Source organism: Drosophila biarmipes, chromosome X (genome assembly GCF_025231255.1).
Source record: "Drosophila biarmipes strain raj3 chromosome X, RU_DBia_V1.1, whole genome shotgun sequence".
In the NCBI taxonomy this organism is placed as follows: domain Eukaryota; kingdom Metazoa; phylum Arthropoda; class Insecta; order Diptera; family Drosophilidae; genus Drosophila; species Drosophila biarmipes.
In genome coordinates, this window is record NC_066611.1 from 8,710,117 (window position 1) to 8,733,665 (window position 23,549).

The window sequence follows — 23,549 nt, forward strand, 5'->3', positions numbered from 1 at the left end:
AGCCACCTTTATCGCATTTCTGGTGGCGTCTGGCCACACTGTACGACTGCACCGAGGGCCAGGCGTGCGTGTGTGTGTGTGTGCGTGCGTGCGTGTTAGTGTGTCGTATGAGAGCTGTGGCGACCAGGCGAAAATAAAAATAAATAGATAAATGCACATTGCCACCGACGCGGCCCGTGTGTGCAGATGCCAGATGGTGCAGTTGCATGACCCCCGCGGATGACCCCGAACGCAAGGAGTGACCCCCCCGCTGACGGCGACAGCAGCAGCAGCAGGAGGAACAACAACAACAGCGACAAAAACGAGAGCAACAACAACAGCGGCGCGATCGCTGCCCGCACACACACGCACACACAGGTAGCAATCGGAACGGTAAGTTCCACTGATAAACTTATCACCACAGAAAACGATAATTCCAATGCCCCCCACACACACACACACCACCCAGCTGCCCCTGTGTATTAATTCCACCTCCTGTTTCCCCAAATTCGTTTGGCTTTGTTTTTGTTTTCGTTGGGACAGACAGACGACAGACACGCACACAGCACCGCATAACGGTACAGCGCCCAGACAGGAAGTAGCGAATAATTGAATATTCCAGCGGCGTACAGCAGCGGTCACGCGGAGAGTTGCGCCCTGCTGGTGTGCTGGACATCAGAGGAATGGCCACGGGCGGCGGCGGCGGCGGTGGCGGCCTAGGCGGAGCAGCCGGATCCGCCGGAAGTGCTGACCACCACAAGCGCAACACCTTCACCAGCTATGTGGCACCGCTGCCGGGGGATCTGCGCGCCACGGCGGACACGAACGAATGGTGCCTGCCCAGCGATTTGCGGGACGTCCACCTGGGCAAGCCGCGCCTGCTGCAGGGCGAGCAGATAGTGTCCTCGGCCCCGGCCTACATGTACTCCCCCATCGATCCCATGGACAGCAGTGGGAGCGGCAGTGGCAGCGGCAGCGGCTCCTCCTCCTCCTCCTCAACGCTTCCAGCCGACTCGCACAAGGAGGCCATCTTCGGCCTGCTGAGCGTCACCAATTTCAAGCTGGCCTTTGTGCCGCTCCACTCGAAGCGTAATCCCGTGGCGGCTGCTGCCCCCCTGGTCGATCTCTACCAGGAGAACGCCTATCTGGGGCGCAACGAGATCACGCTGAACAACATCGATCACATCTACACCATCGCCGAGCTGGGCAGGGCGGTCATCGCGCTGCAGGCGGCGCGTGGCATCAGCCGGCGCAAGAAGCTGGAGCCCTTCAAGCAGCCCAACATCAGCGGAAGGATCGCCGCCCTGCACATTGTGTGCAAGAACTTTCGACTGTTGAAATTCGCCTTCCTGCAGCAGGACTCGAAGCTGTCCGGATCCAGTGATCACGGCAAGCTGATTGCCTCGGCGCTGGTCCGCTTCGCCTATCCCATGCGGCACGATCTGAGCTTCGCCTATGCGCACAGGGAGCCGTACTACTCGACGCTGGGCGCCTCCGGCACGAGCATGTATGCGACGAAGAACGATTGGGCCCGGGAGCTGATACGTTGCGGCGCCACCGAGTGGCAGGTGGTGAGCAGTGCCAGTGTGCCGCTGCTGCAGAATCCCCTGCAGGCGGGCAAGTACACCGTGCCGCCGCACTTCGTCATACCGAAGAGCTGCAGCGTGGATCGATTCCTCGACCTGTCGCGCGCCTTTTGTGATTCACGAGCTGCCTTTTGGGTGTACAGCTATGGCAGTAGCGCCGCCCTGGTGAGATTAGCCGAACTGCAGCCGGCCGCCCAGCAGGACACCAAGCTGGAGAACGTGATGCTCGAGCTGGTGCGCAAGTGTGATGCGGGGCGGCAGCTCAAGCTGCTGCAGCTGACGGATCGCCTGCCGAGCATCCAGGATGTGCTGAAGGCCTACCAGAAGCTGAGGCGCCTGTGCACGCCGGAAACGCCGCAGAAGTTTATGGCGCAAGATGACAAGTACCTGGCGCTACTCGAAAAGACCAACTGGTTGTTCTACGTATCGTTGTGCCTACGCTTTGCCAGCGAAGCGGCTGCCACACTGCGCAGCGGCGTGACCTGTGTGCTCCAGGAATCGAATGGCCGTGATTTGTGCTGCGTGGTCAGCAGTCTGGCGCAGCTGCTGCTCGATCCGCACTTCCGTACCATCGATGGCTTCCAGTCGCTGGTGCAGAAGGAGTGGGTGGCCCTGGAGCATCCGTTCCAGCGGCGCCTGGGTCACGTCTACTCCGCCCAGCCGGCCGGCGGCAACGCCGAGCTGATGGAAAGCGAACAGAGCCCAGTGTTCCTGCTCTTCCTCGACTGCGTGTGGCAGCTGCTGCAGCAGTTCCCCGACGAGTTTGAGTTCACGCAGACGTACCTAACCACGCTGTGGGACTCGTGCTTCATGCCCATCTTCGATACCTTCCAGTTCGACACGCAGGCGCAGCGCCTGAAGGCGGTGCGGGACTCGCAGCTCGTGCTCCGTCCCGTCTGGGACTGGGGCGAGCAGTTCTCCGACAAGGACAAGATGTTCTTCAGCAATCCGCTGTACCAGCGCCAAAAGGGCGATCTTGGCGCCCAGGCGGCGGCGGCGGCTCATCGTAGATCTCTGGCGGTGGGAAATAGGGCGGCGCAAGGCTCTGCAGCTGGATCCACGCCCTCCCGGAACACCATAAATCCGCAGCTGTTCGCAACGGCTTCCTCAGTGCCGCAGGATCGCTTCCTGCAGCCGGCTCACCGGATCTTCGACCTGCAAGTGTGGGATCAGTGCTACTACCGCTGGCTGCCCATTCTGGACATTCGTGGCGGTGGCCAGCCGCAGGTGGATCTCTTCCATCGCCTGCTGCTGAGCAACATCGCGAAGGTACAACGCTGCCTGGAGTTCCAGAACTTCGACGACCTGCCGGATGCCTATTACGAGGCCACCGGCGAATCGCGACCCAATCAGCCGAAGGACGAGAAGCCGGACAAGGAGGATGAGGCTGAGTTCGTGGACGGCGTCGAGCGGCGCAGGAAGACGACGACGAAGGCGGCGACGCCCACCAACGGACTGACATCTGTGAGCGGGAACTTGCAGCTATCGACGCTGTCGTCGTTCTTTCCCTTCGGCAATCCCATCGCCGGCGACGCACCGCATCAACTGTACGATATTCTGAGCAGCAGCAGCGAGCTCCTGATGGAGACCTCGTCCTTCCTCGACAAGTCCTCCATCGTCTGATCCGCGATCCGCACACACACCTGTTTACTTTCAACGCTGAACTTTCAAAGTATTACAAACGAAAAAGAAAACATTCAAAACACAAGAAGCAACTCCCTTTCACACACACACATGGCATATCGCTTTTAACACCTTTATTGTTAACTAATAAGCAAGTTATGGTATAAGTTTTTTTTATTTCGTTTTACTACCACTAAACCGCAGCGCTGCATAATACGCAGAGTAACACTGACTAAATAGTAACAAGCGTAACGACAAGCAATTGATGTGAAACGAACTCAAGCCGCCAGTCAAGGAAACGGAGCGTAAGGAAACACCAACTAAATCAATATGTATTATATTGTATGTAACTAAATGTATGAGAATATATCGATATGTATATTTAAATAAATCAAAATTGTAAAATCAAAGAATGGGATTTCCATTGTATTGTATTGTATGTTCTCTAAAACGTTCTTTTCTGGAAATTTAATAGGTTCAGCTGGTAATCCATGTTCTTGAGATAAGAAAAACACTTTCTCCCTGCCTTTGGCACTTTTCTTTTTGAACATACATAGATAACAATGTCGCCAAATGGGGCTAGATAAAAATTAAAAAAGATAAATGCAGCCAGCGGAAAGGAATTAGTCAAAGGTTACACATACTTATAACTATGTATGTTTTTTAATTATGATATCATCATAATACTTGGTAAATTCGGGGAAAACGTACGTCAGCATCATCAGATTTCTCCCGAATTTCGGACAAAGAGATTTCGATGTCACCCAATTATAAGCAATGTGATTTAAATAAGCCCACTTTTCTAAGTAAGCTTTGATTTTTCTTAAAAATTCGGCCCTTTAATATCCAGGTATCTAAGTTTAATTTAAATAAATATAGTAATTTATTTATACCAAATAATAAATTATTGTTATCTATTTTATTAATTATTTGTTAAGTGTATTATATTATATAAAAAAAAAAATTTTGTTTATAATACACTTAACTACCTGGATATAAAAAATAATTAAGAAACACAAAATCAATAATCATAAATAAAAGAAATTATTATTCTTCCTAATACTCGTATAAATATTATTAAATCGAATAATTTAATATTATTTAAATTATTCAAAAACAATAATTTAAACATGTTATCGATCACACAAGGGTTAATACTTTCAACTACTTCGATAAATAACTGTTTACTTTTCGATATCCTTGTTAATGATCTTTCTTCGTAATAATTATTATTAATTCCTTATTTGTATATATAATAATATATTATTTTCATTTAAATACCCCTTAATACTCTTTATAAATGTTTATATCTAAGGATATAATGGAGGTTTTTGAGGAAAGTCCTTTAAAAAATCAAGTTCAGGATCAAAATAATAATGGTGAGCATCAGGACGAAACAAATTCTGTTAAAAATCTGGGTCTTTCAAGTGGAGTTCTGAGTCCCAAGGAAATTCAAGGAGAAAAACTGCCAAATATCCAGATACCAAAGGCAGTTCAGGATGATATGATCTTAAGCGAATCTGGAAATCTGGATCATGTTGATAAAGTTCGGGAAGTAGAGGTTTGCCTTTCAGTTCAAGCGCCAAAGAAGTACCCATCAGGGATGGATCCTTATCAAAAGCAGGTGCTTGAGGATAAAGCCCTGGATCCGCAGAGGCAGGACCCACCTGGCAACCTTCGTCGTAGTAGGGTGCCTCCACCCATGCCTTCGGAGGAGACCATGCGCCACTCCATAGCCGACAACCTGATGGAGATCCTGGTAAATATGACTAACCCGCTGTGCCGCCAGCAGTGCCTTGAACTCTTGCAGGCGGGCGACGCTCTGCAGGCACGCAGCCGAGTCCTGGATATCCTGCAGCGAATCGACGAGCAGCGAGGGACTCGCAGATAGCTCCTGGTAAAGGAACCTCTTGCAAAGGTCTTCTTAAATTAAGCTTATCTCTTACATCAGCTTGCTTTCCGGATGATCGTCATCCTATTTCCTAAGCATGGTCTTGCGAATGATACACCAAATCGCACACATATCATTATCATTAAACATTTAATAATTATAACTTGGGGAGTGGTCTGTCATTGGGTTGTGGGGGAGTCTGGGGCTTTGATCTCAGGGCGCTCTGGCGGGGCATCACTTGGCCTTCTCATCCGCCGGGGGGGACGCCGCCTGCTTGGCCTCCTCCGCCTTCAGCAGCTCGGACACGATGCCCACCTTCTTGAGCTCTTCGATGAGGTCGCCGCTCTGGTGCATCTGCAGCAGGATGTCACAGCCGCCGACGAACTCGCCGTCGATGAACACCTGCGGAATGGTGGGCCAGTCGGTGTAGTCCTTGACTCCTGCAGGGGGACAAACAGATTATGGCAGGGCACACACACGTATGGAGAGGCGATTCCAAGACTCACCCTGACGCAGGGCCTCGTTCTGCAGGACGTCGTGGGCATCGTACTGGACACCGTGCATCCGCATGATCTGCACCACCGCATTGCTGAAGCCGCAGCGCGGCGCCTGGGGATTGCCCTTCATGAAGACGACCACCTTGTTGGTGCGCACCAGCTTGTCCAGCGTCGCCTTGTCCACCGCCTCGCCGGTCGCCGCATCGGCGGCGAAGAAGCGGCTCAGCAGGCTCGGAACGGAGGCGGAGGCACTTGCTCCGGCGGCGAGGCCACGGGCACTCGGGTAGCTCTGACGCAACAGGCTCTGGCAAATTCGGTTCATCTTACCAGCGGCGCTTTCCTCGAGGAGATAATAATACTACAAATATTATCTAATAACAACAAGGTTCGTTCAAGTGAAGTGTCAGCTGAAAGGTATCGATAGGCTGGCGATAGCTCGGCCTATCGGGTATCGAATGGTTCTGGATTCAAAAAGTATTGGAAAATTTCATTTGGGAATGTTTTTTAAATAATTAAAGTAATATTCCCGCTAAGTTATTGGAATAATAATAAAATTTGATAAAATTTCTTTTTTTGGCAATTATCTCAGAATAGAAATAAAATACCAAGAATCTACATTAGCTCTTTATTAGTAATTTTAACCCATTTTAACTTAATTTTAAATATTCCTTAATAAAAATAATAATACAAATACGTCCAAATATGACACATCTATGTATATAACAGATTATTTAAACCATAATATTTTAATTATTATGATAATATAAATAAGTCAAAAATAAGACCTATTTATATGAAAGACTCTAAAAATATATTTAAGAAAGGTTTATTTTGTGATTTAAAGCATTAAATAAATTTTAAATGTAAAGTCTACTAGGGTGTTACAATAAAACTAAAAAATATCAATTTTGGTAAGCATTCTTAATGATACACTGGCAAGAAGGAAGAAACGTAACTTTTTTACCTTTTTCTAATAAAAATTTCCAAAATAATTTAAGCTTTGTAAAATGAATATTGGTGCACATAGGAAAACCTCCCTCGCATAATAGAAATAAAATGTATTTTGCAATAATCACACGCATAACTACGGATACAGTACTTAAACCTAAGGCTATCTAGTGGAGTGTGGTGTAGGATCGCTGGAGCTCCCCCGGATTGCTGGCTTGCGTGGGCTGGGCCTCGGTTCGGGCTGCTCCCGTGCCAGGACCTATCATGTTCTCCATCCGCTGGCTGGTCTCCCGCATAACGCCGCCGAAGTCCGGTAGATCCGGCAGGTCCAATGCGAGGTGGGCGGAGAAGCGTTTGTAGACCGAAGACTTGGTGCTCTCCTTCTTGACCTTCTTCCGGTTCTCCTCGTATTTCAGCTGTTGCTTCAGGAAAATCGAGGCCTTGATCATCTCCTGTATGTTCTCGAATATGCTCTCCGATTTCTCGATGGTCCGCAGGGCTCTGTGGGTGGGAGTACGGATATTAGTGGTGGTGGCTGAGGGGTATAGTACCACGACCTACTGAATTCCGTATTCCATGTCGTAGCAATGCCCCTGGAGGTTGTTTTGCAGCTGGAAGACCTCATCGCGTTTCTCGAAAATCGCTGGGGAGACCTTGCGGACGTGCTCTTGCACCCGGAAAAAGGCCAGCGACGGATCGTTGGCGAAAATGTGTATGTTTTCCGATATCTTCTCCGACGTTTTCTTCGTTTTAAAGACCAGCTCTCCGCCCCGAGACATTGTTTTATTTTGTGCTCGCCCCTCCTTCCACTTTTTGTTTACATCGAGACTCCAATTGGAAAGCCTATCGATACGATAGCGGTGGTATTTTCAGTTTTTCAAGCGGTATATATGGCTTGCGATATATGTTGTTCGCACAGGAAAATACTAAGGCATGGGATTAGGGGCATTCTTTTTAGTATTTTGTGTATAAATGTAGATTTACTAAATATTATTTATTAGGAAATAGAATTTGCTTTAATTTAATATATGTTAAAATATATCACCAAGAAGGTGATTTATTTGTTGGCTTTTTAAAAACAATTTCGTTAATTTTAATGGTTCTTCTGGTAAATTAAAAACGACTTTAAGCTTAGCTATTTGGAAACAAAGTTTAAAGTTGTATCTGAAATGATATTTTCCTTTGAAACCAAAAAATGTAGACCTTTTATTAAACAGATTTAAAAAATATAAAAGAAGCCAAATTCGCATTAACTTATTTAAATTTTGAATATTATTAGTTCTCCTATTACCATAAAATCAAGAAAGAAATTGCTGAGAATGCAAAAACTTGCATGAACAGCTGATGAAAGTTCATCAAGGAATACCGCCAACACCGCCTGTTATCGATAAGAAATCAAAACATCGCACCAATCGATAGTAGGACCTCTCAGTGCAGATAAACTCCTGTGGCATCAGGCGGCTACTCGTCCCAAAACGGTAAATTTGCCAAAGTTGCGATTTAATTTAGGGCGCAGAATTAATTAAGAATAATTGGCCGGACCCCGTCACTTGAACTCGGATTATTTTTTGCATATTTTTGTTACCGTGCTGTGAGTGAAGAGGCCCAGAAAACCGTTGTTCGAGAGCATCGAAGCACCGAAAGAAAAAACGGAACATAACGGTGGATGCTCCGGCTGAAAATGCGGGCCGGCTCGTTAAAAGTTAAAAGTGGAAAATAAGTGATAAGCGCAGATAGGCTCCAATCGCGGCTTCCGGCTAAAAACATTACTAACAGGCGGGGTACAGCAGCAACTAGGCGGCAACAACAAACTTTGTTTACCTAGAAACTCCAGTAAGTCACCCCAAAGCGCAGCCACTGGGCAACTGGGGGTTAATTTCCAGCTTGTGTGCGCAGCGCCAGGCTATTTACGTGCTCGAACCTACTTCTGGGCTGCTGTGTTTTTGTTTATGCCTCCCCCGTTTCTCTCAGTGCTCGCATGATGAGCTCATTGATAAGAGACGCGCCCTGACTCTCGTTCTTTTGGGCACACAGATGGCTGCTTACGTCACTGCCCGGCCCCCCAACCCCTTGTTCTGTCCTTGCATACTCTACTTAATCTTTTGTACTTGCACTTTGATAAAAAAGTGCGAAAAACCCCCCGGCAGAGCCATATAAATCCCTCGAACAGTTTGCCCAAGTCGAGTGCCCCTTGCATTGTACACTAATGCGAACAATATTCGCCCACATTCCATTCAATCGCTCTGATACTCTATAAAAATGATGTGTATATACCCTATGTACCCAGCAGTATGCGGAGAACAAGTTGCTAATTGTTGTTGCTGTCCCCCAGAGGCAGGAAAAAGCTTTCGAATTAAAAAAGAACTAGATATAAAACAGAAAAAACTGGCCGTGCACAAACAACAAGAGTCGAGAACAGAATAATTAAATAAACCAAACGCGTGCTGGCAATTCTAATCTAAAAACTTAATAACATACTCGCGGGCGGCGAGCGAAAAGTCGCAACCGTTGAAAGCTCCTCGCTTTTATTCCTGTGTTTTACTTACACAGAGAAAAACAATATCATCTATTTCTGGAATGCTGAAATTCTAAATTGTAGCTTTTGAAAATCTATGTAAAATTTGAGAAATTTAAAATTAAATCTGAAACTAAGAAAATAAATAACCCTTTAATAATTTGTATAATAATAATGAATTGGAAATCAAAATTTATAAAAAAGGAAATATATTTTTAAAGACAAAAATATTTAAAAGTTTAAAATTTTTTTTCTAATTTCTAAGTAATTTCTAAGTAATATCAGAATTTAAAGCTTGATGATACATTTTTTTAAACACTTTTTCAAATTCTTCTAAAAGATCTGTCTATATTTCCATATAACATATGCATTTTGAGCTTTGTGATACATTTAATATATATATTTTTGAAAATGATATAGAATTGTTTTTACAGAAAGCTAAATATTTGTAAGAAAAAGAAATATGTATCTCAGGATCTTGATAGATTGTTCTCTTTCGCCGTGAAAATTCTAGAAAACAATGATTTTTTTAAAAGCTGAACATTTGTAGTAAAACTAATAAATATCCCGGGATACTGATAGATGGTTTTTTTCACCGTGTGCTAATTATACATTCGTGTGTGCTCTTTTGCGGCAGAACTTTTCAGCGGAGCTTTCGGCAAAGGAGTAATACCAAACAAATAATATAAATAAGGACCAACAAGTAGACGACGAGGAACCTCAACGATGGGCAACATACACACGACGGGTCCCAATGAGGCGTTAATTGTTTCAGGTGAGTCGGGCAAGCCTGGGCCACTCTACTCTACCACCCATGACCCCACCACCCCAACCACCCAGCCACCACACCACCCACTTCCTAACCCTTTTTCGCCAGTACTGTTGCGTCAAACGCCTGTTGACTGATTTTGAAATGCTGCAATTAGTAAACCGCATGTTGACAGGACATTGCGAATTCAGCCAGGGTTGCCTATGCACATTCACTCAGTTGCGAGTGATATTCGACTTCGCTTTGATCTATGACTGCGGGGAATTCAGGATAATGACAACACTGAAAAATAATAATATGGTGAATGTAATTCGCTGGGGCCTTAAAATCCCTTCCTAAGGCGCCTAGAACTATGCTACAATATATTATTTCTTCGTTGACCATGTACTTTTGTACTGCATATTTTCTGACAGCTTTGTAAAGAACTCTACCTTAGAATTTCTTGGAACGCCTTATAAATTATTTCCTAAGGTGCCTAGAACTATGCTACAATAAGCAGAAGGTGTAATATTTTGTACTGCATACCTTTTGACTGTTTTATAGAGACTATGTAATTTTTTACTGCAGACTTTTTGACAGCTTTACACAGAACTCTCCATCCTTAGAATGTTTTTGGCTCGTCTTATAAATCACTTCTTAAGGTGCCTAGAACATGCTAAAATATTATTTGATCGTGAGATGTGGTTTATAACCAGACCATGAAATTTTTTACTGCATACTCTTTGACAGGCAGAGGCGCTGTAACTTTTTTGTTGCATACTTTTTGACAGCTTTACAAAGGATTGCCTACCCTTAGAAATTTCTTGGCAACTCTTATAAATATATATGCAACATTTTTGGCTTATAGAGGGTCCCTTCACAGTTCACTGTCACATAAAATTTAAACTGCAATGGGGTCATAATTTATAAATAAGCGGTGCTTAAATGTATATATTTTAAAAATAAATAATATGTATTTTACGGCTGATTTGTAGGCTTACTTTCGCCGTTCTCTTAATGCCAAAAAGTCGAATTACCTGTCCAATGAAGTTCAAGTTTAGTATTTATCGTGTATTTGCACTTACAAATGATATATATACTTTTTTTTTGATCTGAGTGCTTCGGGGCTTGATATTACTTGTACAAAAAATTACGAACCTAAGTATATATTATATGAAGGGCTGTTTAAAGCAATATTAAATACTTTCAAAGATTTGATAAAAGCTCCCCTCTGTAATTGAAATTATATAAGGCAAAGGATGTCAGAAATATTGATGGAAAGGCAATATCAATTTGATTTTTCCAGGCGAATATGTAATATTTTCATTATTGGTTAAGAAAATGTTTAGGAATATAATATATAATATATATAATGGATAATGTTATCCCGGTTTCTGGGCATCAAAAACATAATCTCGAAATGTTATTCGATTTTTTCCTGTGCAACCTTGGGTATCTATTGTGAAGCCCTGGGGCCGGAAGTCTTTTTCTCCGGCGGCACAGAAAAACAGAAAACTCCCCGATGCATATTGAGTTTTTCACACACACACCACAGAGCGCGGAGGAAGCGGAGGCCCGGGACAGTGATAACCACTTGTATGCAACCACCCACCATCCCCAGCATCCCGTCGCCGGGAAACCACCCCCTGATGTTTTGTGTTTTGTGTTTTCTGTTTCTTGTTGCCATTTTGCCTACGTCTCCGCCCGCTCTGCCTTCGGTGCTGTGCCTGGCCAAACTTTTCAACCCCCATGGCATGGGTTAATGCACTCTGGCCAACCCCTAGGGGCGCCACAGCCCCCCGGAACCCCTGCGAAAAATCCCCACCCTCCACGGCCATTGCCAACCCCAAAAAACCCAAATGCAACTCGCTCAACTCGTTAAGGTAATTCCATTTAATTAACTTGCCCAGTCAAACAATAACCGGGCACTAATAGATGATTTTACTCTTCACTTTTTCCGCCTTTTGGCAAGCGATTCAATAAAATAATAAAATAATGCACTTAGCCGGGCATCGATAATCCTTTAATAGGAATGTCGTGGCTCATGGGAGGCCAGGGCGGGCTTAATGGTTTCCAGCACGCAAATGGGGCAAAATGGCCTGGAGCACGGATATTCTTCAATTCACAATCTAAGTTTGATAATTTCTACATTGCTCTTAATTCTAAAATTAACTTTTGGTATTAATACACTCCTGGTAATGCAAAAAAAAGGTTGAGTACAATAAAAACGCCATTTGACGAGTCGGATAATGGATTTTTTATGGCCTGTTTGATTGATACCTGTTTGATTCAGCTCCACTCGGATCGCATCAGGTCCGCCGCCTTCTCGCCGATCATGAAGGCCGCCGCGTTCGTGTGGGCGGTGGGCGGCACTGGGATCACGCTGGTGTCCACCACCCGGAGGCGCCGCATGCCGTGCACCTTCAGCTGGTGGTTGACCACGGTGGTGGGATCGCTCTCGGGCCCCATGCGACAGGTGGCCACCTGGTGGTGCAGCGTGTAGGACAGCGTTCGGATGGAGCACCTCCAGTAGTCGTCCGAGGCGAACTCGTGGCTCTCACAGCCCGGCACCACCCTCTTGAGCAGCCTCGCCCCGATCCTCCGCATGGCCGGCATCTCGATGAGACGCAGACTGGTCTTGATGCCATCCAGCAGGAACTCCACATCCTCCTCGGCCACAAAGTACTTGGGATCGATCATGGGCCAGCTCAGCGGATTGCGGTCCCTCAGCCAGAGACGACCCACCGACTTGGGGTGGAACTGCATGACCAGCAGGGTGAAGTGATCCTGCTGGGCCTGCGCCAGCTCCCTGTACATGCGGTCGTAGATCTCGTCCCTGAAATTGGCGCCCAACTTGAGGGCCGTGCCCTCGTCACTGGCCAAGCTGCCAGTGACCATGATCAGCTCGATGTCGGGCCAATCCTTGGGCAGATCCGAACGCTGCGACTTGAGGAAGGCCAGGGCCTCCACCCCGCCAATGGAACTCAGTCGGGTGGATGGATCGCCGGCCAGGAGGTAGGATATCACCTCAGCGGGCGACACCCTCGAGGTGAAGGTCGTTTGACCCGTCGTGTTGGTCACGAAGGTGGGTCCAAAGTGGCACATGTGGTCGTACATCCTCTTGCCCACCGGCAGGGCTTGGACCAGCGGCACCCCAATGGCCTTGAGGTTGTCTTCCGGCCCGATCCCCGAGAGCATCAGTATCTGGGGGGAGTTGAAGGCGCCCGCCGACAGGATCACCTCCTTGCGGGCCTTGAAGGTATAGGCTCTGTTTTTGTAGTGGAACTCCACGCCGTAAGCGGACTTGGTGGCCTCGTCGATCAGAATACGGGTCACTCGGGCAAAGGTGAAGATCTGCAGGTTGGAGCGCAGGTCCCTCACAGGTTTTATGTAGGCCGAGTACGCCGAGTGCCTCCGGCCATTCAGGGTGGTGGCCTGCACATAGGAGACCCCGAACTGGGACTCGCCATTGTAGTCGGTGCGCGGCAGTCCCGACTCCACGGAGGCCTGCACGAAGGCATCAACCAGTTGGGACCGAAAGCGCACATACTCCACGCTCAGGGGCCCACTGTGGTTGTGGTACGGCGAGTGCTCCAGCCCCTGCAGCTGGGCCCGCTCGCTCCGCAGGAAGTAGGGCAGCACCTCGTCGTAGCTCCAGCCGGGATTTCCTGCCGCCGCCCAGCCATCGAAGTCCCGGCGATTGCCCCGATTGTAGATCATGTAGTTGATGGAGCTGGTGCCTCCGAGCACCTTTCCCCTGGGCAGGGCGCACTCGTTGTTGTGCATGCCGTGGCAGGAGAGCTTCTGGGGCACCGACTTGTAGCCCCAGTTCGAGGCTGTCTGCTGCAGGTAGCCGGCCAGCACCGGCGTCAGGTGGGCTATGTTCTCCACGCCCCCGGCCTCGAGGAGGGCCACCCGCCACTGGGGGTTCTCGGAGAGGCGGGCGGCCAGGGAGCTGCCAGCTGCTCCGGCGCCAATCACCACGAAGTCGTAGGTCGAGAGGTCCTGGGGTACTGAAGGGGAGAAGAATGGAACTTAAGTATTGATTTTACTGGGAATGGTCTGGGTAAATCGACTTAGAAACAGGCTATTTTTGGGTATAACCTTGGGCCTGGAGTTTACTTACCATTGGGACGCGTGGCCTGGTCTAGGAGGTTGACTATGCCCACCTGGCTGAGCTGGTCCAGCAGCAGGCGGTTGGCATCCCCCCGAGATGCGCCCGGGTAGAGGAGCACCAGGAGCGCCAGGAGCAGGCGGGAGATCTGTGTGAAGTGCATGGGGCTAATGTTGGGCAAATGAGCTGCCTGCCGCTGGGGGGAGTTGCTTTTAAGCCATGGCTCCTGGACTGGATTGGACTGACAGTGGGTGACTCAGGTGCCATAACGCCAGTGTGGTTGTTGTTGCTGCGGCTCTCCGCCGCCAGACGATGCCCCACCCACCCCGTTCGCCATACAAACCACATACCCTGCACTGGCCCCAAGGGAGTTGGGAATGGAACCCAACTTTGAACGACGAAATGTATAATTTGGAATAACAATGTCTGGGCAGAGAGATCAAAATGTCACACAGGGCACTAAAAAATGTGTCTTTTTAACAAGTGCCAGCCGGTAATTGAATGAAATCTGGCATTAGAGACAATGTAGCGTGGCTCAGTACGGTTCTATTATGATGAGCCACCGCTTACAGTGGACTCCAGGAAGAGATAAACCAATGCATATGACCAGCTTAAAAATAAAAACCCTCATGGAAAATCATAAAAAATAACACCTCAACCGAATGAAGTGAGAAATAGATTCCAAATAAAGAAGGAAATTGACCATTAAACAAAGGCACAGACAAACAAAACTCATAAACTAACCATTAAAAACAAAGCAAAGTTGGTCTAAACCGGCTGAAGAACCCAAAACAAACTTGGGCAAGATTAGCATCAATTAGCAGTAAACAAAAATAGTGAAAATCGCCGGGTTTAGCCTGGGAGAGGTGCTGCTGCAGTCGTAAAGATAAGCTCTAGGTGATCCAGTTTCGGATGGGCTTGTTCCTATGAATGGCCAAAAAGTACACAGGGAGAAATGGTAATACAGTAAGGAAATACCAAGAAATACTGGAGATGGGAGGACCGTTCTTAAAAAATGTCCTTATCAACACAGTTACTATAAACCTATTTATTTTATGATCCTTGCCTATGACCTCTACCTATGATCTTTCAGGCCCTCCGATTTACAGGGTATCCCCGCGATGGTAACCCCCATTTCCTGGTTTGGCCAAATGTGAAGGGAGAATGACGAGATTCTCGCTTTTTAAGTGCCGGTCGCGATTCGCGGGTTCGTTTAACTTTGGCGCGTGCTCTCCCTGCGTTGGGCCCCCAAATGCACTCGACTCCATATGCATAATATAATAATATCGTCGATGAGGCATACCCTCCCGGCGCTCTATTCATTTTTTGTCGGCCCGAGAGCCGAGGCATTGAACTTGAAGTGCGTAAACCCGTTTTGCGCCGCCCCGGTTGCCCCGCTTCGGATTCGGATCAGCTCGAGATCGGAACGGATCGCTGAGAAGTTATTAAGCTAGGTCATGACGTGGACTCCATTGGATTGACCCGAGCCGTTCTCAAGACCCTGTTCGGCGCTACACTCGGGGATTTTCGGGGGTGCTTTCGGGCGATCTTTCAAAAATGATCTGTTCAAATTTAGAAAAAATTTTTGATTTGGGATCAAAATGTGATGGGATATTATATATATTTTTTTTTATAAATATATTTATTTTTTTATATATCTATATATTTTTTTATATATCTTTATATTTTTTTATATATCTATAAATTTTTTTTATATATCTATATACATTTTGTATTATTTTTGTTTGTTTTTTATTTGCTTTTTTTATTTTTCTGCTTTTTTTTTTAAATAATTTTTCTGTTTTTTTTATTAAAATTTTTTTTTCTATAAATTATATTTAATCTTCCCATAATATCCAATTAAAAAATAGTATTTGTTTTTTTTAAGCTACTTTTTATTACAAAAAAAAGAATGCTGCTGTTAAAATGAATTTGACATTTTATAATACGCGCTGTAAATGTTTGGAATGATATCCTTAGGGGTCCCAAAAACACCTTACAAATTAAGCCTTTTAAAATATGAAAAAAAATCCCTAATGTTTTCAAACCGTTTCGCATTCGAAGTGTACCTGTTTGCTTTCGTCCAACTTTCCTCTCGCATTTTATTAACCCCTTTACATAAATCGCCGTGGCCTCTTAGAGCGATCTCCCTCCAGAGTCGCTCAGCTCCACTCGGATCGTATCAGGTCCGCCGCCTTCTCGCCGATCATGAAGGCCGCCGCGTTCGTGTGGGCGGTGGGCGGCACTGGGATCACGCTGGTGTCCACCACCCGGAGGCGCCGCATGCCGTGCACCTTCAGCTGGTGGCTGACCACGGTGGTGGGATCGCTCTCGGGCCCCATGCGACAGGTGGCCACCTGGTGGTGCAGCGTGTAGGACAGCGTTCGTATGGAGCACCTCCAGTAGTCGTCGGAGGCGAACTCGTGGCTCTCACAGCCCGGCACCGGCTTGTCAAGCAGCCTGGTGCCAATGGCCTGCATGGCCGGCATCTTGGAGATCCTGATGGCCTCCTTAATGCCCTCCAGCAGGTTCTCCACGTCCGCCGGGGCCGAAAAGTACTTGGGATCGATGCGTGGCCACTCGAGCGGATTGCGATTGTGGAGCCAGAGGCGGCCCACGGAGGCGGGATTGAAGTGCATGACGAGGAAGCTGAAGTGATCCTGCTGCCGCAGCGCCAGATCCTTGTACATTTTCTCGTAGATCTCCGGCTTGAAGTTGGCTCCCTTGGCCAGGGCACTGCCATCATCGCTGGCCAGGCTGCCGGCCACTTGGATCAGCTCCACGTCGGGCTGGCTGGCCGGGCTCTGGGCCGAGGGCACCTTGATGAAGGTGAGTGTCTCCACGCCACCGATGCTGGACAGGAAGGTGTCGGCGCGGCCCAGCAGGAACTCCTTGACCACTGGTGCGCCCAAATTGGCGGAGAACAGACTCTCTCCCGTGGTGTTGGTCACGAAGGTGGGTCCAAAGTGGCACATGTGGTCGTACATCCTCTTGCCCACCGGCAGAGCTTTTACCAGGGGCACTCCGATGGCCTTCAGGTTGTCCTCTGGCCCGATCCCCGAGAGCATCAGCAGTTGGGGGGAGTTGAAGGCACCCGCCGATAGGATCACCTCCTTGCGGGCTTTCACCTTAAAGCTTCTGCCCTGGTGGGTCAACTCCACGCCGTAGGCGGAGTTGGTAGCTGCATCTATGAGAACGCGGGTGACCCGAGCCAGGGTCAGGATGTGCAGATTACGGCGTCTGGATCTTATGGGTTCTATGTAGGCCCGAAATGCGCTGTGTCTGCGACCCTTCAGGGTGGTGGCCTGGACATAGGAAACCCCCAGCTGGGATTCACCATTGTAGTCCGTCCTCGGATGACCCGCCTCCTGGGCAGCCCGTATGTAGGCATGGGCCAGACGCGTGCGATGACGCACATCCTCCACGCTCAGGGGCCCACTGTGGTTGTGGTACGGCGAGTGCTCCAGGCCCTGCAGCTGCGCATGCTCGCTCCTCAGGAAGTAGGGCAGCACCTCGTCGTAGCTCCAGCCGGGATTTCCAGCTGCCGCCCAGCCATCGAAGTCCCGGCGATTGCCCCGATTGTAGATCATGTAGTTGATGGAGCTGGTGCCTCCGAGCACCTTTCCCCTGGGCAGGGCGCACTTGTTGTCCGGCATTCCGCGACAGGCGTGCTTTTGAGGCTGCGAGTTGTAGCCCCAGTTGGAGGCGGTGGACTGCAGGTAGGCCGCCAGGAGCGGCACCTGGTGCACTATGTTCTCCACACCTCCAGCCTCGATGAGGAACACACTCCAGTTGGGATTCTCGGAGAGGCGGGCGGCCAGGGTGCAGCCGGCAGCTCCAGAGCCAACCACTATGAAATCGTAGTTCTTTTGAGGTACTAAAAAACAAAACAAACTATTAGGAATTATCGATGGATTGATTAATATGTGTTTTATAAGTATTACAACTCCTAAGAATGTTATTATAATGATGATAACTATTTTTTATAAAGAATACTTAAAAATCATACACTTTATTTGATAATATTGATAATGATTATGAATATATGATTTATGAGATGAGAAAGGTCCTTAATACTGCGAGTATCAAAAGTTCTTTAATCAAAATGAATGAAATGAATTCATATAAGTTCCAGATCATTTGGTTTAAAATGGCGAATGTTAAAGCGAGTTAAGAGGGGTTTTTCCCAAGACACTTTAAAGAATTTTACTATGTGTTATCACTTAAATCTCGATGTGGAATGAATCCCTTAATGAACCAGAAAACCAACTAGATGAGCCCTCACCATCGCTGAAGAAAGGCACATTGATGACATTGCCCAAGCCCAGTCGCCTCAGTGCGTCCAGCTGGGGATTCCGCTGGGAGTGGGCCTCCTGGACGAGCTGGTGCTGGACGAGGAGCAGCAACAGAAGCCGGGACAGCAGCAGCTTCTCCATGGTTGCGATGGTCGGTAACTGAACTCTGCAGCGTCGGTGCTTCGGGTGAAATTGGATCTCCACCGCCGGCTGGCATCACATCTGCCACCGCACTGTGGGCCGGGTCGTAAAATTTCCGAGCACTCTCCATGCATATGCATTTTTTACCAATTTTTTAACAAAGGCAGTGATTATCGGTTATATAAACGGAATATTTTAAAATCAATAATATAATAGAATTGTAAGTGAAAGTAATCACTTATCAGAAGGAGTTTATTTAACGAGCGGCTGTGTTATTACTTCAGAAAGTGTATTATTATTTCAAAACCAGATTTAAACTGCAGGTTAATTGTATTATAATATTTATTATATTTTAAAACCCGCTCCACTGTGGTTGATCTTGCCGGTTTGGTTCTCCCTGACTGATCTCTGTGCCCCTCTCGCCGCCTTTCTCCGCATCTCTCCCTCTTTCTCCGCCGCCGAGTTGGTTGACTTGGTGGCCGGGTTTTTAGGGCCGAAACAGGCCGAGATTGTCTCAGAATTTTTATTGCCACTTGCTAATTTGCGCTTTCTGCTTGCTCATCTCTACGGTCTTGCCTCTCCTTCGTTCCCCGTTCAGCTGTCTCTTTCCGAATGCAGAGAGAAAAAAACTAGGTTCGTTTAAGACTGGCTTTTCCCCATTTAAAGGGGTCTACTTTCACAAAGCTTTTTTTATATATTTCATATTTTTTCCGTGTATCTTTGGCTTGGCCTCTGCATCTGAGCCCGGTTCAATGGCACTTGGATGGGCAACTTGTTCTGGCTGGGCTTGTATTCTCATGCTGCTGGTCTGCCAGTTGAGTCTTTGAAGATTGAGGCCTCGGCAGCGGGCACTCGAGGGTTAATATATTGCCAGCCACCCCATGCAGTATAATAACCGAGAGAAAAAACAAAACAAAACCAAAGCGGATTAAAGGACCATGGGTCTGGCCAAAAAACAAGGAAATCAGAGATGGGATAAAGGGGTGGCCCACTGCAGCGGATCAGCCCCAGCATATGGATGCAGTGCCCCCGACCCCGAGCCGGAGTCAGTGGGTTTCCTTGCAAATCCCAGCCGCCGAGGGGAACTGGAACTGGAAACGAAATAAACGAGCAGGACAGGGATTAGAGGGAGGACATGGAGGATGGGCCATGTTTTGGTCATGGCAATTGCATTCAAAATTTGTCTCCTTTGTGTTCGCCTTATTTTTGAGCAACCGAAACCGCCCCCGCGATTCATGAATATTTCAATTTGTGTTAATGAAAAGTCTGGCGTAACCCTAGTGACTTTACAGCGGTGGGAAAGTAGATTTTGGTATGAGTTTTCACTGGGGTTGGGATTTTTTCAATACAAAGCTGGGAAATGTATCTTAGAAGTATATTTAAAAATGTTTCATAGCAATAACTTGTAAATGTCAGAAGTTATAGGATCCTAAACATTACGAATCTAAGTGAGCTTTTAAGCCAGGTCTAAACGAACTGGCCCAGAGCTTTAGGCCAAGCTTGAAGCTTTTACATTTGACTATACATATTTTATATAGTCTACCCTTGGGAGGCCCAAGAAATGAACAATTATTCTCAATTTTCGACAGATTTATACCCACTCTACATACATAATCAATTCTAAGGTCAAATCAATGCAAATTAAAGCAAGATAAAACCAAAGACTCCGACAAAACACTCGTCAAGATATTCACACCAACTTGATGGTTAAAATAAAACCGAAAGCTAAAAAAATCGAGAGTAAGGCAAGAAATCATTTCCGCAACAATAAAACGATTGGGAGAGACTCAAAACAAAGAGGTCTAATAAATCAAAACAAAAACCTCATGGATTTCTTGGCTTTTGATTATGAAGCCACAAATTGATTAGCATGAAAATTGCCAGAGCTGAAAATTCCTATTGAAATGGATGAGACGAGGGCGAGAAACAAGATTCAATAAAATTCAATGTCAATGTCAGATTTTTTTTTAGCACTTTGGTCTTAAGACCTATAACAATTGATTCTTTGATAGACCCCCCCCCTTTTTTTTTTTGTTTAGTATTATATACCTGTTAAATTATTTTGGAACATGCCTGAGAAATCTTTTATAGGTTTCTTATATAAAAGTAAAGAATTTTTCCATCGTATTTTATCCCCAAAAATAGAAAACCACTTTTGTTTCAAGGTACATATAAGACTTATATTGATTTATTATGCTTATGTGGCTTACATTCCTAGACTTAAACTAGAATCAGTTCAGGCAAGAGAGGATTACGGATAAAAACAAACGATTTTCGAAGGCCTTAACTAGAGCTTAAGCCCCCCTCGACACCAGCCAGGGATTTGCGATATGATATGGTATGATATAGGGGCACGATAACAAGATGGTGGCGGGCCAGTGTGAACGGGGCTTACACCTGATTGCGGAAATCAACTTTGGACTGAGGCAACTCGTCGGCCGAGAGAAGATCACTGGATGAAACCATGATCCTCCTTGATCATGTCGGCTGCCTTCTCGGCGATCATGAAGACGGGCCCGTTGGGATGTCCGGACATGATCTCCGGCATGATGCTGGCGTCGGCCACCCGGAGATTCTTGATGCCGTGCACCCTGAGGCGATGGTCGACCACCGCAGCCCGGTCGGATTTGGGACCCATCTTGGCGGTTCCGGAGTAGTGGTAGATGGTGAAGGTGAAGTGCCGCACATAGCAGGCCCAGTAGGCCCAGCTCTTGTAGGGATGCTGCTTGCAGGTGGGGATCTTCTTCTCCCACAGCCTGGCGTTGATCGTCTGCATGCCCCGCTGGTTCAGCAGGCTGATGGCCTTGAGGAGACCCCGCACCGAGATGTCCACATCGTAGGGATGGGCAAAGTAGTTGGCATGGATCAGGGGGTACTTGAAGGGGTCGCTGCTCTTCAGCATGATGCGACCACGGCTCTTGGGCCGCAGGATCATGGGGAAGATCATGAAGGCGTTCAGCGACTTGTCCTCGATCTCGGCGAACAGCGAGTCGTAGATGGACTTCTTCAGGCCGAAGGCGCGCGAGATGGCCGGGTTGGAGGACATGGAGCCGCCGACCAGGAAGAGCTCAATGTCGGGCCAGCCATCCTCGTCGCGCTCATGGTCCAGATCCCAGAAGGCGATGGCCTCACAGCCGCCGGGCGAGCCATAGGGTCCCTCCATCCTGTTGAAGCGGTTGATGAGCGTGGGATCCGAGAAGTCCTCGAACTTCAGCGACGTGGCATTGGTCGTAAAAGTCACCGCCGGCGCCGTGTGATCCTGGAGGTTGTAGCCCACGGCCAGGTCGGCCACCGGCTTGATGCCCACCTCCCGCAGATGCTTGGCTGGACCCACGCCCGACAGCATCAGCAGCTGCGGCGTGTTGATGGCTCCCGCCGAGACGATGACCTCCCTTCTGGCCAGGATCTTCTGCATGCGTCCATCGGTCTGCACCATGATGCCGTAGGCCGTCTTCGTCTGCGGATCGATGAGCACCTTGGTCACCAGCGCGTTCTTCTTCACATGCAGATTGCTGCGCTTGCCCTTCAGCGGATAGAGGTAGGCCCGGTTGGAGCTCCAGCGCGTGGAGTTGCGCGTGGTGGTGTGCAGGAAGGCCACGCCGTTCTGGATGCGACCGTTGTAGTCCCTGTACTTCAGACCGTCCTGCTGCGAGGCCTCCACGAACGCCTCGGCGATCTTGGAGCGCCAGTTCACATAGCTGACCTTCACCGGGCCGTTGCGTCCGACGTAATCCTCCTCGGCATCGGGCACACTGCTGCCCTCGTACTTCTTGAAGTAGGGCAGCACGTCCTTGAAGCTCCAGCCGGGATTGCCCAGCGCCTCCCAGCGGTCGTAGTCCCTGCGGTTGCCCCTGGTGTACATCATGTAGTTGAGCACCGAGCTGCCGCCCATCACCTTGCCGCGCGGCCAGTTGCAGCGGTTGTTGTTCATGGCCAGGCAGGCGTGGTCCGAGGGCTGCGTCCTGTACTTCCAGTTCATCTCGCCCAGCTGCAGGAAGTGCGCCACTATGGGCACGTCCATGACCAGGCGCTCGGGGCCGCCGGCCTCCAGCAGCAGCACGCGCCACTTGGGATTCTCCGAGAGGCGGGCGGCCAGGGCACAGCCCGCCGTGCCCGCTCCGACCACTATGAAGTCGTACTCGCTGTCCAGCACCAGGTTGTTGTCGTAGTTTTCCAGCTCGACGTCGGCCTGGCCGCGTCGCAGGAAGTTGATGGTCTCGAACAGGACATTGTTGCTGTCCTGGGCGGCGGTGCGCAGGTCCCACGAGGCCATGTAGGCCAGGCACAGGCCGAGGAACATAAGCGATTTGCTGGCCATCTTGGGGCTCTCGATGCTCGATGCTAGTTTCTTCCTCACTTTTCACACCGAATGCACAGCCAAAAAAAAAGAGATTGGATGGTGGCTAACAAAAAAATAACACTCGAACGCGGATCGGGATTCTTTGGCCTGGGGCGTGGGGAGGCTTTTCAACGCGATCGCGAGCGTGTTGCCCAATCGAAAACGTGGCTAGAAGTGCTGACAATCGCCGTGGCCAAGTTCAATTTAATATTAAATTCGGCGGCGATCGCCGAGCGAACCGATCGCAGTGCGAATCTCTCGGCGCTCGGTTCGAAGAGCCGATCTTGGCGCTGGGCTTCGGGCCGCCAAGAATCTTCAAATCCGCCGAAGACTTGACTATGGACACGTTCGCATGCGCAGACAAAGACGCCAAAGCCGGAGCCAGCTGAAAGCGAAAGCTCTGCGATCTCCGAATCGGAATCGGAATCGGAATCGGCATCTGAAACTGAATCTGAATCTGAATCTGGCATTGACTTGGCCCATCGACGATCGGCGATCGTTAGCCGCTCGCGGATGAGATGCGGAAGCCGGGGTCCGAGCATTTAAGGGCCTCCCAGGGCTACGGCTCTGGATGCTCTTCGCTCGGATTCGGGTTGCAATTAGCGCGGAGTCAGCGTGATTCTGCGGTTCTGCCAGAAGAATTCGGGCGCGGCTCTGCGAAGAACCTGTAGACCAACCAGATGGCATTTAATTATGCACATATCGTACAAGTTGATGGTTCTAGATGGCTGTCGGCCAGACAACTCATGAATTATCATTATAATAAGTGGCTGGATTATAAATAATGTGAGCATTTCTATGCCCACAAAAAATATGGGAAAATAAAGCAACTAAGACAAGATGTTAGGTTAAGTTCTAGTCAGCAAGTTAAGA

At 48.3% G+C, this 23,549-nt stretch overlaps 8 protein-coding genes across 17 annotated transcripts in view; 3 read left to right on the plus strand and 5 right to left on the minus strand.

The window, feature by feature from the left end:
- The first annotated feature begins 60 nt into the window (after positions 1-60).
- LOC108026458 (myotubularin-related protein 10-B) lies at positions 61-3,601 on the plus strand. 5 transcript variants are annotated; one of them, XM_050884692.1, is made up of 2 exons: positions 61-372; positions 449-3,601. In XM_050884692.1, exon 2 carries the CDS (start codon positions 663-665, stop codon positions 3,186-3,188), a length of 2,526 nt encoding a protein of 841 aa, XP_050740649.1. In that variant the 5' UTR covers positions 61-372; positions 449-662; the 3' UTR covers positions 3,189-3,601. The 5 variants fall into 5 exon arrangements, with proteins under 5 accessions (XP_050740649.1, XP_016952891.1, XP_016952906.1 ...); XM_017097402.3 differs by having other exon boundaries at positions 523-3,601; XM_017097417.3 differs by having other exon boundaries at positions 527-3,601.
- A 908-nt stretch (positions 3,602-4,509) lies between these two features.
- LOC108025798 (uncharacterized) lies at positions 4,510-5,118 on the plus strand. Its single transcript, XM_017096442.3, has one exon. It carries the CDS (start codon positions 4,510-4,512, stop codon positions 5,077-5,079), a length of 570 nt encoding a protein of 189 aa, XP_016951931.3. The 3' UTR covers positions 5,080-5,118.
- Positions 5,119-5,210: 92 nt separating this feature from the next.
- LOC108025994 (glutaredoxin-related protein 5, mitochondrial) lies at positions 5,211-6,005 on the minus strand. Its single transcript, XM_017096687.3, has 2 exons — positions 5,586-6,005; positions 5,211-5,519 (listed from the first exon to the last, which is right to left on the minus strand). The coding sequence occupies exons 1-2, from the start codon at positions 5,896-5,898 to the stop codon at positions 5,314-5,316; spliced, it is 519 nt and encodes a 172-aa protein (XP_016952176.1). The 5' UTR covers positions 5,899-6,005; the 3' UTR covers positions 5,211-5,313.
- A 614-nt stretch (positions 6,006-6,619) lies between these two features.
- Positions 6,620-7,367, minus strand: LOC108026016 (BLOC-1-related complex subunit 8 homolog). Its single transcript, XM_017096710.2, has 2 exons — positions 7,086-7,367; positions 6,620-7,025 (listed from the first exon to the last, which is right to left on the minus strand). Exons 1-2 carry the CDS (start codon positions 7,301-7,303, stop codon positions 6,692-6,694), a joined length of 552 nt encoding a protein of 183 aa, XP_016952199.1. The 5' UTR covers positions 7,304-7,367; the 3' UTR covers positions 6,620-6,691.
- Positions 7,368-7,930: 563 nt separating this feature from the next.
- The window catches only part of LOC108025906 (flotillin-2), a 102,317-nt gene continuing 86,698 nt past the window's right edge, over positions 7,931-23,549 (plus strand). For 2 of the 6 annotated variants that reach the window (XM_017096602.3, XM_044093556.2), the window contains exons 1-2: positions 8,127-8,357; positions 9,677-9,814. In XM_017096602.3, coding sequence (XP_016952091.1) covers positions 9,766-9,814 — 49 coding nt within the window. In that variant the 5' untranslated portion in view covers positions 8,127-8,357; positions 9,677-9,765. The other 4 variants (XM_044093555.2, XM_050884703.1, XM_044093554.2 and 1 more) reach the window with 4 other exon arrangements.
- Positions 11,666-14,355, minus strand: LOC108025846 (glucose dehydrogenase [FAD, quinone]). The gene is made up of 2 exons (XM_017096513.3): positions 13,914-14,355; positions 11,666-13,800 (listed from the first exon to the last, which is right to left on the minus strand). Exons 1-2 carry the CDS (start codon positions 14,062-14,064, stop codon positions 12,077-12,079), a joined length of 1,875 nt encoding a protein of 624 aa, XP_016952002.1. The 5' UTR covers positions 14,065-14,355; the 3' UTR covers positions 11,666-12,076.
- LOC108025879 (glucose dehydrogenase [FAD, quinone]) lies at positions 15,758-18,369 on the minus strand. Its single transcript, XM_017096558.3, has 2 exons — positions 18,187-18,369; positions 15,758-17,778 (listed from the first exon to the last, which is right to left on the minus strand). Exons 1-2 carry the CDS (start codon positions 18,335-18,337, stop codon positions 16,064-16,066), a joined length of 1,866 nt encoding a protein of 621 aa, XP_016952047.1. The 5' UTR covers positions 18,338-18,369; the 3' UTR covers positions 15,758-16,063.
- On the minus strand, positions 20,497-23,107 carry LOC108025870 (glucose dehydrogenase [FAD, quinone]). The gene has a single exon (XM_017096546.3). The coding sequence runs from the start codon at positions 22,653-22,655 to the stop codon at positions 20,787-20,789; it is 1,869 nt and encodes a 622-aa protein (XP_016952035.1). The 5' UTR covers positions 22,656-23,107; the 3' UTR covers positions 20,497-20,786.

Bases quoted from the DNA above. Each gene is read 5' to 3' on its own strand.
- LOC108026458 (XM_050884692.1), top strand. From the start codon at position 663: ATGGCCACGGGCGGCGGCGGCGGCGGTGGCGGCCTAGGCGGAGCAGCC.
- LOC108025798 (XM_017096442.3), top strand. From the start codon at position 4,510: ATGGAGGTTTTTGAGGAAAGTCCTTTAAAAAATCAAGTTCAGGATCAA.
- LOC108025994 (XM_017096687.3), bottom strand. From the start codon at position 5,898: ATGAACCGAATTTGCCAGAGCCTGTTGCGTCAGAGCTACCCGAGTGCC. The intron at 5,520-5,585 runs GTGAGTCTTGGA...GTCCCCCTGCAG, and splicing joins GAACGAGGCCCTGCGTCAGG to GAGTCAAGGACTACACCGAC.
- LOC108026016 (XM_017096710.2), bottom strand. From the start codon at position 7,303: ATGTCTCGGGGCGGAGAGCTGGTCTTTAAAACGAAGAAAACGTCGGAG. The intron at 7,026-7,085 runs GTAGGTCGTGGT...TCCCACCCACAG, and splicing joins GACATGGAATACGGAATTCA to AGCCCTGCGGACCATCGAGA.
- LOC108025846 (XM_017096513.3), bottom strand. From the start codon at position 14,064: ATGCACTTCACACAGATCTCCCGCCTGCTCCTGGCGCTCCTGGTGCTC. The intron at 13,801-13,913 runs GTAAGTAAACTC...TCTCCCCTTCAG, and splicing joins CCAGGCCACGCGTCCCAATG to TACCCCAGGACCTCTCGACC.
- LOC108025879 (XM_017096558.3), bottom strand. From the start codon at position 18,337: ATGGAGAAGCTGCTGCTGTCCCGGCTTCTGTTGCTGCTCCTCGTCCAG. The intron at 17,779-18,186 runs GTGAGGGCTCAT...TTTGTTTTTTAG, and splicing joins TGTGCCTTTCTTCAGCGATG to TACCTCAAAAGAACTACGAT.
- LOC108025870 (XM_017096546.3), bottom strand. From the start codon at position 22,655: ATGGCCAGCAAATCGCTTATGTTCCTCGGCCTGTGCCTGGCCTACATG.